Genomic DNA, 12161 nt, shown 5'->3' with positions numbered 1-12161 from the left:
TTCTACACTGGTACAGACTGGTACCAAGTAGAGTGTTTTTCAAATTTTTGACCAAGAATCAAAGCAAACCAGAGTAAGAAACACAGTTGCCATTACAACTCCACACATATATAAAACTAAAATTAAAAAAAAAAACCCTCAAAACTAAAGTTTTCTTACGATGTGTGAGATTTTTCTGATAAATTTTATACTCTATTCTGTTCTGTTTTACTCCATTCTATTCAACAAAGAACGTTGGTGTGTGACCCACTAAAGTGATTCCCTGTCCTGTTCGCAAGTTTTGTCCCACAGTTTGGAAAGCATTGAGTGATGCTCGCCAAATATTTGATGAATGAATAAACGCAAGATGGAACCACCAAGTGAATGCTTGTATCTTAGCAACTGTAAAACAGAGGGACAGCACTAAATAGCTTCTAAGATCTTTTCATTCAAAATTCTGGGACCTGATGCCTTTTCTTCAATTTCCAGCAGCTTCATCATGCCCCAGGCCCCGGAATCCGTACTTAAAACAATTCCCACTGATAGAAGAGTGCAGAGGGTTCTATTTCGATGTGTTCATTAACTAAAGACATGCAATGTCTTCTCTTCTAGCAGCTCCCAGACTTGTCTCAGAGCCCGGAAGGACCAGCAAAGGCAGGAGGCCAACCTCGAGTACAGGAGATTCCTGGAAGTCCTGTCTGTGGTGTTCTCTCCTTGTCGTCCACATGGTCCCAAGGTTGAGGTGGAATAGGGAGGAGGCTCTGTGGCCTGGAAGGGTGTGTTATCCCCCCAGCAAAGAAAATGTGCTACTATATCAATAGAGAGAGTGAGTTTCTGAGTGTTTGGCCTGTTGTATCCAGAGGGCCCATGAACCTCAGAGATTCCCATCCTGTGGCTGATCGCTCATTCTCCTACAATGTAGGCTAGGGGTTTTGGTGCCACCTGGGAAGGCCACTACCGCACAGGGTGGGTCTTGAGGAGCCAGGAGGGGACTGGTCTTCTTGGAGAGTCACCAAGAGATTCTGGTCTGTGGCACCTGATTGTAGCGCATCTATAGGGTAAGGCCTCAGGAGAGCTGGAGGAGACCAGAGGTGGGGTTCTCCACTGTTTGCTTGTTTTCTTTCTTTCTTTCTTTCTTTCTTTCTTTCTTTCTTTCTTTCTGCTTATTTATTTTGAGAGGGGGAGGGGGAGGGCCAGAGAGAAAGGGAGAGAGAGAATCCTAAGCAGGCTCCACAGCGCCAAGCTGAATACAGGGCTCAGTCCCATGACCTGAACCCAAACCAAGAGTCTACGCTTAGCCAACTGACCCATCCAGGCATCCTCTACTGCTTCCTGATGTTTGGACTACAGCAGATGCTAGTTTCCCCCTCCCCAAATTATATTATGATTATCTAATATTGGTAGAATTCTTGCACTCTGCAAGCCACATCATCTCATTTAATCCCCACAACTCTGTAAGGTAGATAACTATCATTAACCTTAATTTACAGTTCAAGAGGCTGAGACAAAGAAAGTTTAAGTGACTGGCCCACAGTCATGCAGCAAGTGTTATGGGTAGGATTAACTAACCCGGGCAGCCTGACTCCAAAGCCTGCATGCTCTGTCTCTACACTGGGCAGCCTTCACCAGGGGCAGGTGGAGTTGGTGGCCAACGGTCATGGTGTCCGCCTGGTGCTCTTCTGCAGGAGGTGCTGGGAAGTACTGGCGTTCGGAGTCATCACCATGTCTTGTCATCCTGCCTGGAGCACTCACCTCCCACCCCGTCACTGATTACCTGTGTTGAGTGTAGCACATAATGAAGAGCCCAGGCTTATGACATCACTGCTCTAGGAATGTCATTGAAAGCCTGCTTGACTGGCCTCTTGGTGAGGATGCTTGGGACAAGGAGACCAGAGTCAGCCAGAAAAATGGTGGCTTTCTGGTGGCAGGTAATTAATGAAAATCATTCTAGAAGAGCAGGGATGGGATAAAGACATCATCACACTCCACCAGCTATAGGATAAAAACAATAATACATCTTACTGAAAAATTGCTATATAGTTACATTGGACTAAGTTCTCTAAAAATATTGTTTCAGGACATTTTCACAATAAGCCTGTCAATGAAGGTATTCTCACTCTACAGACAGAGAGCCTGAGACTCAGAGACATTAAGGAAATGGATCAAGGTCATCTAACAAATACTGGGATTCAAAGCCAGATGTGTCTAACCTAAGATCATGTACCCAGTTCCTATCCCACCTACAATTCTGCTTCTCACTTGTACACGCTTACTCAACAAAGTTTGATGCCTGAGAGAAAAACAACACTACTGTGTTAAGCGGCTCCATTAATCTTCCTCAAGGATGATGCAGGGCTAGAGGCAAGGAAACAGATTGGTGACAGCTGGCGGCAGAGCCTGGGGAAACCTGCAGGGGAGAGGGTCCAGGCTTCAGAATCTCATCTACAGAACTTGGGAAGACTCTCAGGTCCTCTCAGAATTACTATCTGACCCAATATCCAGACTCAGCCATGGTTCACCAACTCAGCCAAGTGCCAGGCACCCTCCAGGTAGAGGGTCAGTCTGGCCTATTTCCTATGTCACTCAGTTCCCTTCAGCCATCCCTATAGTTCACAGACACTGCTGGGCCCCTACATGGTGCCTAGTGGGGACTAGGTGCCTTTCTCCTACTGTCTATGCTTCTCTCTCCATCTCTACTGTATTCCCTTCCCAGACAGACAGGCAAGAGGACCCTTATTTTCACCACTGCCAGTCAGCACAGCTGTGGGACAATACCAGCTTTTGAAGGCAGACTTGTCAATAATAACAAGTAAGTAAAAACAATGTCTCCCTTGTTTCCACACCATAGGATTGAGCCAAATGATATAAATTCCAAAATTTCTTTAAAAGGTGGGGAAGATGTGGTCCTAGGGGAAAGTCCCTTCATTCCAATGTCTGGGGTCCCTACAGAGACTGTTGGGAAGACTGGATGAGACAGTGAATGTGCTTGTGCTATCAGAAGTGGAAGGCGTCCAGGAAACAACAGGGATCTGAGCAGCAGGTTGACCAGTGGTCTGAGCAAGACCCAGAGTGCAGTTCTGATACCTGAGCAGTGCCCTGTGCACAACTCATCAGGATGGTGAAGTCTCATATATAGAAAAAGTGTGCTATAACTCAAAGCGGGATTTTTAAGATGGCTAAGGGGACATCTCAGGGTAGGTGACTCAGGGAGATATAAGGCACATGTTATTTTTCCATGTAGGTAGCATCTGGGCCACTCCTTACCCCATTCATTGCTAGGTGGCCTAGGTCATACTAGTGACATGATAACAACACTATGCCTTGAAAACCAATGAGGAGACAAAGTGGGCAAGTTAACATGGAAGTCCCCTGGCATCTGGTAATTAAGTATTTGTTACAGCTTCTAGAAATTAAGCATGACGAGTAACAGGCTGTCCAGGCTGGACATCAACAGGTAGGCATTCAATGGAACCATTGTCTCCTTGGGCAGCTGTACTGAGGGAAGAGATCTTCTGGGATAGTGACTGCAGTGACCTCACACACATAGGTCACACAGCCTTGGGGTGGCGGGACTAATAGTTTTCAGGAGAAAATGAGGGTGGAGCCAGGCAAAGGCCAACCATGCAGACTCTGAGGGGACAGTGTGTGGCCACTTGTCCTGTAGTGGTTAAGAGTTTGACCTTAGGGGCGCCTGGGTGGCTCAGTCAGTTAAGTGTCCGACTTTGGCTCAGGCCGTGATTTCACAGTCTGTGGGTTTGAGCCCCTTGTCGGCTCTGTGCTGACAGCTCAGAGCCTGGAGCCTGCTTTGGATTCTGAGTCTCCCTCTCTCTCTCCCCCTCCCCCACTCACTCTCTGTCTCCATCTCTCAAAATAAAATAAAGACATAAATTTTTTTTTTTTTAAAAAAGAATGTGACCCTAACAGCTCAGAATCGATCACAGCTCCACTGTTCCCTTAGATAATGCGCTAAGCTGTCTATGCCTCAGTATCCTCAGTCTGTGAATGGGAATAACATGGACAATAGCCACTCCATCAAAATGTGCTGAAGATTAATGGAGACACTGCACGTGGTGTGTTAGCATAGTGTTAGCATGAGGAAAAGCTCAGTGCACATACCTCATCGCTGTGAAGCTGGAGTGGGACGGGACACACACAGGCTGACCCCAGCCCCAGCTCTCACCACCACAGGCCCCTTGTGAGGAATGGAGCCACTTCTTTGCCAAAGGTGTCTGAAGCCCAAGCCTCTACCACATGGCCACTTGAGAAATTTTGAGCAACAGCGTTGGGATGCAGTTGGTGGCAAACCCTCCGATGAGTTGCTGTGTGAGACAACTTATTTTAAGAGTCTATTTTTCCCCTCCTACACCATCCCTACCAACACCAATAGTTCTCAACCTTTTTTGGATCATGGCCCCCTTGAGAAATATGTGATCTCCAAGGATCTTCCTGCTCAAACAGAGCATATCCACATACCCGTAGCACTCTGCTGTTTATTTCAGGGGTTCTATGGAAAAGAGGGTTTGAATTCTGTTCTAGACTTTGAGACTCAAGGACCTAGAGGCATCTCTGCTATCTCTACTATCTGCCTCTACCTCCCTCTGAAGCCACAGCTCTAAAACTCCAAGGTGCAGATAGATCTGCTTTTCTGGATCACACTCAGAAAATTGCTGTTCAGAAAAATGGGTTAAGTGTCAGTACTGCTGTCAGAGTTGCAGCCCTAACAAGGCCACTGGAATCAAAAGGAGCCCCTTGAGCCATGTCTTCTCTAGAAACAACAGCAGCAGTAGTAGCACTGAGGGCAGCTGACTTTTGGGGGCACAGCAATAGCATATTTGATTCTCCAAGACCCCCATGATGGGGATGCCATCATTTGATTCCATCAAATGGGGATTCTCATTTCACAGATGAGAAGCTAAGGCACAGAGTGGTTACATAACTCACCCAAAGTTGCACAGCTAGTGAGTGGTAAGATAGCCCCGTCCCACAACCCTGCTGTCAACCAGTATCCTTTTTGGCTATTCAGGGACATCACAGGTACCCTCCTCCCATCTCCTGTTTTAATGTCCTGAGCTTTTACCCTAATAAAGACACATTAGACTTGAGTGGGTACAAGTTCTGGACAGAGTGAGTCTCATATCCTGGGCCAATCTTATTCTTCAAAATGAACCTGCATGGGAGCCAGTGCTGAAGGATGAAGAGAGGTTCCAGGTATCCATATGAATTAGGAGAGAAAATAATCTCCCCGCATCCCACCGTGCTGTGTAATGCCCCACCTTTGAGCCAATGAGTACTTCAAAAAATTCTGGGAACACCCCTTCATCAAACCACAGCTCTACAAATGGCAGGCACCAGAATAGGGGAGGTGGGAATATAGTATACCCTGTCCTGCCTGCCGGGGAGGGAAACAGCATGCTTCCCCAGGAAGTGCGTGTGTGACAGTGGTCTATGGACTTATCAGGGCAGGACGAAGGTTGGACTGCTTGCTCTGCTGGGGAGAAGGAATGAGCCTGAGCTGGAGGGAAAGGCCACCTGCGGGAGGCCTGAGCAACCTTTCTGAGGGAGGAGGGGAGAAGGAGGGAGGCTCTGGCAGGAGGGGAGGCGGGAGCAGAGGGGAGGCAAGATCTTTCAGGCAGTGAGAGAGGGCAGCCCCACTGTATTTCCCAGGCTGCTCTCTGGGATGCAGGCAGGAAGGTCGAGTGTATTACACTGGCCCCACCTCCTAAAGCTCTCTCTGCAGCTGCTGGACTGGACACAAAAGAGTGAGGGACAGAGACACCACCTCCGCCGATTTGTACCAAACTCTGGTTCCAGTGGCTGAGAGGCCACGTGTGACAGAAGCCAGGGTGGGGGACCCACGCAGCTGTGTGCACTTCCCAGGTAAGCAACTATTTGTGTCAGAGCCAAAGGTAGAGAGCAAGGCCTGAAGGCAGAGGAGAAGGTGGGAGGTGGCTGCCCCGGGATAGACCTAGAACAATCTATAGAAGGAAAGCAGGAAGAGGGGCAGAGGCTGGAGCCAGAACAAGCCCTCAGGCCAGGCTTCCGCAAGGTGTCCCTGTCTGAGGTAAGTAAGGCTTACATTTGGGCCACTCCTGGCTGGCAAGTGCGGTGGCGTTCCAAGTCGGGGCTGTGCTCTGACAGCCTCTGGGGGTCAGCAGATCTGCAGAGCAGAGGGACCCGCCACACCATGGCATCAGTGTTCTTCCAGACCAGGAATATTTGCGTAGGCTTTGCCAGAAAGTCCTCGCCTGAGCCCCTGCCTTCCTGTTGGTCTTCTTGGTGGTCAAGCGAGAACGTCTGGCAGCTACAGAAGGAAGAAAACAGGATATATCCCCTGGGGCTGTGGCTCAGACAGGGGAGGGACTTCCCACCTGAAAAGACCATCTCCTGTCAGGCGTCTGAGAAGCTGTGAGCTGGCGGAGCGCTGCGTGCCGCCCTGAGGAGCTCACCTGTGGCCCAGAAGAAGGGGAACGAGACACGTATGTACAACAGGGTCTGTGTGTTGGAGCGGGGTGGGGGCAGGCGAAGTAAGTTGTCTGCAAGTAGTTCCGTATGAGCATGCGCAGAGAAAGAAAGAAGCTTAAGAAGTCTATCTCAATCAAATCCAGCATCCCTTTGCTGTCCCTGCTGGTGGACCACAGTCCCTGATTGGGCGCACTGGCCTGAGTAAGTCATGTAAAGCTGGCTTGTGCTGTGTCCCTTCTATTAACTAGACACACACACACACACACACACAGCCACTCTTCTGAGAACCAGTGTGCTGAAAATACATCGAGCCTGGTTTCCTTTCAAGGGATAAGCTAGCCACACTCTGACATGGTAATGGGGATAGAGCAGAGCGCTCCGAAGGAGGAAGTGGTCCCTGGGCTTCAGGGCACAAAGGGACATTAGATGCTGGACCCCAGCCACCACTGGACCACATCCTCCCTTGGTCTGTGACTTCTGTTTCCAAGTACAAAGTGAGGGTCCCCCCACTTTGCCCCCCTCCTATAAACACACACATGTACCCACACATGCTCACACACAGAATAACTGGGATTATGACCAGGCAGGAGGAGCTGGGGGAAGGACAGTTTGATGAGGTGGGGCTGGGACATGACTTTATTGTGTGAACCTTGGCCACCGAATTGTGGCTGTCCATCTAGACAGCTCCTAGAAGCCCCTCTGGGGTGCAGAGGAGCTCATCGTACAAGGGACAGTGTACTAGTCATTGAACACCAGCTGCATGCAGGAGGTTCACATAGATGATACAGTAGGTGTATTACCTTCTGTCTTTCAGATGAAGGAAAACAAGGCTCTGAGACCCTTACTGATGCACACGCATATGATTTTGAGTGTTTGAGACACATCTGTTGAATGAATGACTACATCTTGGGGTAATAGAATGCCTCCTGCTATACGGGGAGCGCATTGGAGCCACACCAAGTGCAGAGATTGCTCTTCTTATCCCGCCTGAGATGGTGGAAGGTGGAAGGTGGGCGGAGGAGGAAAGAAGGAGCTTTCCAAAAGTAAATACTCAGTGACTAATACTTTTGACCACCCCAGGCAACAGTCGCCACAGCATGTGTCCTGGCCTCTTTCTCTGCGGAGGGCACTTTGGGTCAACAGGAGTGGGGAGGAGCCCAGGGGTGAGGCCCCAGAGCCAAGGCTCCTTGGCTCAGAAAACACAAGGCGCTTTGATGCCTGCAGAAAGTAGTGGCTCTCCCCCAGGATGCTGTGGCTGTTCCTGGGCAGGGCCCGGCCCCAGGGCAGGCCTCCAGCCAGAGGCCACATCTGGGAGGTGGGCCCTAAGGCTCAGGATGTAACATGGTGGCCTGGAAGTTAAAGGGAAGCCTTGGGGCTGCTGTCTGTGAGCAGTGCGGCCTTGGGCAGGTAGGAGACTTCATGAAACCTTACTTTCTTGGTCTGTAAAATGGAAAGATTAATAGTCACAGCATTTCTCTTAAGGGCTGCTGGAAAGAATAAATAAAATCATGCTTGTGAGGCGCTCAGCATTCCATCTGGCTCATAATGTCTGCCCAGAGAGTGGAACTGCTACCATTATCCCCCAGGCCTGCAGGAGCCTGCCTCTCACTGCAGCCACTCCTGTAAAATGTTTCACTCACACAAACAATCCTTACTAGTCAACGCCGGCAGGCTTTCTCCATGTCTTCAAGCTAAAGTAAAATCACTCAGAAAATAAAACTCAATGGCTTCCTTGTCTCATGACTTGCTCTCAAAACCTTAAGTCTATGCTTCTCAAATCAGGGTATGTGCATCCCTGGGGGCACGTTGGGTTTGCCAGAAATACATCAGGCCATGGGATAAATATGGTATGCTTAAAGGGGAAAAGTTAAACATTTAAACTGAAGGTAACTTAAAACACCATCTTTGGAAAAAAAAAAAAGATATAGTACTTAGTGGAAAAGAAAAAGAAACATGATTAATGTGTATATACATACATATATACACGTGTATATGATTTACCAAAATTAAAAATATGTAAATATTGCATGTCAATTACACGTCAATAAAAAATGTTTCCATAAGAATACATAAAACAAAAGATATAAACAAAATCAACTTGACCTACAGTGTAAATTCTCATGAACGTTTAAGATGAAGCGATATATTTTTTTAAATATAATTTATTGTCAAGTTAGCAAACATACAGTGTATACAGTGTCCTCTTGGTTTTGGGGGTAGATGCCCATGATTTGTCACTTATATACATATTGTTAAGATGAAGCAATATTTTAAGGATAGTTTGAGTTTCAAGTCCCCTCCCCAGTGTGTGTATGTTCACCACCTCCCCAGTAGGCCTGAGAAGCCCTGCTTAAACAGTGAGGGGCAGGGGCACCCGGGTGGCTCAGTCAGTTAAGCATCGACTTTGGCTCAGGTCATGATCTTACGGTTTGTGAGTCTGAGCCCTGTGTCGGGCACTGTGCTGACAGCTCAGAGCCTGGATCCTGCTTCAGATTCCATTGTCTCCCTCTCTCTCTGCTCCTCACTTGTTCACATTCTCTCTCAAAAATAAATAAACATTAAAAAATAAAAAAATAAAAAATAGCAGTGAGGGGCAGCTGGATATCTTCTCAGGTACATGCTGGTGTCTTCCTGAGCCATCTTCATTCTCCCAGTGGCTGCTCCTTGTCTTTGGAAGGCATGGCCTCACAGCCCAGAGCCTGGGAGGCAGCCCTAGCTGATGCCACCGAGAGATGGCGGACTTGGACACCCAGCAGGGACCTCAGGAGCTAGCTTGGTTTTTAGCTTCCCAGGTGGGCCAACAGTTTAAGAAGCCTGAGGAGAACCAGACTCCAGACCTTGCTTCCTGGCCTGGCTCATAGAGAAGCCACCTGGCCAGCAGTTGGGGTTTGAGTCCCCTGAACAGGGCAGGGCGCGGCTGGCACTGAGCACACATCCCACCCTTGCCATCCCTGACAACATCCTCTGCTGGAGCTTCTAGCAAGTGGATCTCTAACGTGATTAAGGATGACTGTGGGTTTCTCAGAAGGGCCCACTCCTCCTTGCCAGTGAGGCACAGCGATGTGGCCAGCACAGCCACCAGCTGGAAAGAGATCTGTAGTGAGAACCTCAGTCCCTTTGGCCATGAAGGCGATTAAGTACGTTCTTTGTGATTTCTCTTCATACCTTCCTTTTTTGCAGGTATCCTGAGCCAAGCAAAGGTTCTGTCTAGGAGGAGAAGGAATAGAAGTGTCTGAACATCATGACACAGGTGGACCCCCAGGACAGGTGGGGCAAGGGGTCTCCTCTTGCCAGCACCATTGAGGATGCTCATGACCCCCTGAGGCTGAGCATGAGCTTAGAGAGTGAGAATGAGGATGGCGCAGAGGCAGGGGACAAAGGGAGCCTTGATCACCAGGCCTGTCCAAGAAGCAGCTCTCAAGTGGCTCAGGACAATCCTGACTTGCTGTGGCATCATCCATCCAGTGAGGAAGAGAAATTCTCTGGCCCCGATAGTCGTGCGAGCCTGGGGAAGGAACCAGTGGGGATGCCTGGGAAGAAGGCCAGCTGGGGAAGAGATGAGCCAAGGATCACGGAGGCCCAGGACTCCTCTGGAGCACGGATAGCTCCGAAGACCCTCCCCAGAGACCCTTCACGCAAGTTAGGTCCAATGCAACCGCTTAGGGACTCACTACCTGCAGGCGATGATGGAGACTTCAGGGAAAAGCTGGACGCTGCCTTGGGTGTTCCATCCAGCTTCCCTGATACTGGAAGATATTTCTGTGCACAGAAGGGTGTAGACACCCCAGACAACTCGCCCCTCACGCGTTTCCCCAAGCCGGGTGGCAGCTGGGACCTCCCCACGCAGGAGACTCACACACCAGCGCGGGGATCAGCCTCCCCAGCCGGCCTGGCAGCAAAGGTGCTGGGCAAAGCGCGGGTCGGCAGGAAGGGCCAGAACCCCGAGGGCATGCGTGAGGGCGGGCAAGGGGAGGCGCACCCCTTCAAGTGCCTGCGGGGAGGAAGGGCCTTCCAGAAGCCCAGCAGCCCGCTGAGCCCGTCGCAACCGCGAGGCACTAAGCCCTACGCTTGTGAGCTGTGCGGGAAGGCCTATTCCCACCGGGGCACGCTCCAGCAGCACCGGCGCCTGCACACGGGCGAGCGTCCCTACCGGTGCCCCTTCTGCGACAAGGCCTACACCTGGTCCTCGGACCACCGCAAGCACATCCGCACCCACACGGGAGAGAAACCCTACCCGTGCCCGGACTGCGGGAAGGCTTTCGTGCGCTCCTCCGACCTGCGCAAACACCAGCGTAACATGCACAGCAACAACAAGCCCTTCCCGTGCGCCGAGTGCGGCCTGACCTTCAACAAGCCGCTGTCGCTGCTGCGCCACCAACGCACGCACCTGGGCGAGAAGCCCTTCCGCTGCCCGGCTTGCGACCGGGAGTTCGCCGTGGCCAGCCGCATGATGGAGCACCAGCGCGTGCATTCGGGCGAGCGGCCCTTCCCCTGCCCCACCTGCGGCAAGTGCTTCACCAAGTCCTCCAACCTGATCGAGCACCAGACCCTGCACACCGGCCAGAGGCCCTTCAAGTGCGCCGACTGCGGCGTGGCCTTCGCGCAGCCCTCGCGCCTTGCGCGCCACCAGCGCATCCACACTGGCGAGAGGCCCTTTCCTTGCGCGCAGTGTGGCCAGGCCTTTGCGCGCTCCTCCACCCTGAAGCGGCACCAGCAGATCCACTCTGGGGAGAAGGGCTTCCTCTGTGCCGAGTGCGGCAGGGCCTTCCGCATTGCCTCGGAGCTGGCCCAGCACATTCGGGTGCACAATGGGGAGAGGCCCTATCAGTGTGAGGACTGCGGCCAGGCCTTCACCAGGTCCAATCATCTCCAGCGGCACCGAGCTAAGCACAGTGCCAGCAGGAAGGAGCCCATCCCCTCCTCCTCTGATGAGTGAGAGCTCTATCGGTTCTCAGGAAGGTGAAGATAGTGTCGACCTCACTACCTGGAACCCTCTGCCACGGACAAGCCTATTCACGTGGTATTGTCGCCTCGCTTCACGGGTCGGCCTTTTCTCCCAGCGGGTCGCCGGCCATGGAGTGATGATCCATTTGATTCGTATGTTTGATCTCTTGTGTAAAAAGGAACAGGAGAATTGGCACCCCCCGTGTGTGGCTTCATATCAGTCTTTCTTCTGAATCTCAGAGGTCATATTCAATTGGAAAAGAATATGAAAAAGTAGCAAGAGCTGGTCAAGAGTTGAGTTCCTTGGTTGGGGGATCTCAATCGACTGGGAATTATAGAATTCTATCGTGACGACTGTGCAAGGCTCCAGGGATACAGTAAAGAAAAAGATGGTCCTGTCTTGCCCTGGAAGTCATATGCAAATACTAAGAAGGCATCGGGGGCTGGGCCTCATGGGGAGAAAGGTACTTTTCAGTTTTTACACGAATAAAGGAATCCCCAGAAGCGGTCTCTGTGAGCGGCTCTTCCAAAACAGCAAAGCTCAGACCTTGCCAGACAGCACCTTATTTCACTTTCCTACCAAACTTACTTTACCCTTGGGAAATGAGTCTTGGCTTTGAAGTAGAAAAGGTCTCTATCTTAAAGAGAGGGGAGTTTATGTTCTGCTTTGGAACCAGTTATTCTGGTTCTAGAGCAACCTTAGCATCTGGAAAAAAGTCCATTCCTCTTTTCCGTCAAAGTCAGTAACTGGATCTAACCTGAGTCTCACCCACAAA

The 12161-nt window shown here is 50.6% G+C and overlaps 1 protein-coding gene and 1 long non-coding RNA gene across 4 annotated transcripts in view; one reads left to right on the top strand and one right to left on the bottom strand.

The window, feature by feature from the left end:
- The window catches only part of LOC120243245, a 53651-nt gene extending 47388 nt beyond the window's left edge, over nt 1-6263 (bottom strand). The window contains exons 1-3 of one of the 2 annotated variants that reach the window (XR_005531256.1): nt 6056-6263; nt 4096-4298; nt 1277-2386 (exon numbers count right to left, since the gene is read on the bottom strand). This is a non-coding gene — a long non-coding RNA (uncharacterized LOC120243245). Of the gene's footprint in view, nt 1-1276; nt 2387-4095; nt 4299-6055 lie in introns of those variants that run through there. The other variant, XR_005531255.1, reaches the window with a different exon arrangement.
- Nucleotides 5774-11862, top strand: ZNF648 (zinc finger protein 648). Of its 2 annotated transcripts, none has more exons than XM_039249323.1 (2): nt 5774-5856; nt 9622-11862. In XM_039249323.1, exon 2 carries the CDS (start codon nt 9683-9685, stop codon nt 11375-11377), a length of 1695 nt encoding a protein of 564 aa, XP_039105254.1. In that variant the 5' UTR covers nt 5774-5856; nt 9622-9682; the 3' UTR covers nt 11378-11862. The 2 variants fall into 2 exon arrangements, with proteins under 2 accessions (XP_039105254.1, XP_039105255.1); XM_039249324.1 differs by lacking the exon at nt 5774-5856 and adding an exon at nt 6420-6455.
- The last annotated feature ends 299 nt before the right edge of the window (nt 11863-12161 follow it).

The sequence above is a fragment of the Hyaena hyaena genome, unplaced genomic scaffold (genome assembly GCF_003009895.1).
Source record: "Hyaena hyaena isolate Hyena2069 unplaced genomic scaffold, ASM300989v1 scaffold_337, whole genome shotgun sequence".
Lineage (NCBI taxonomy): Eukaryota > Metazoa > Chordata > Mammalia > Carnivora > Hyaenidae > Hyaena > Hyaena hyaena.
The sequence above is the reverse complement of the archived record's forward strand: the minus strand, read 5'-3'. Positions and strand labels throughout refer to the sequence as shown.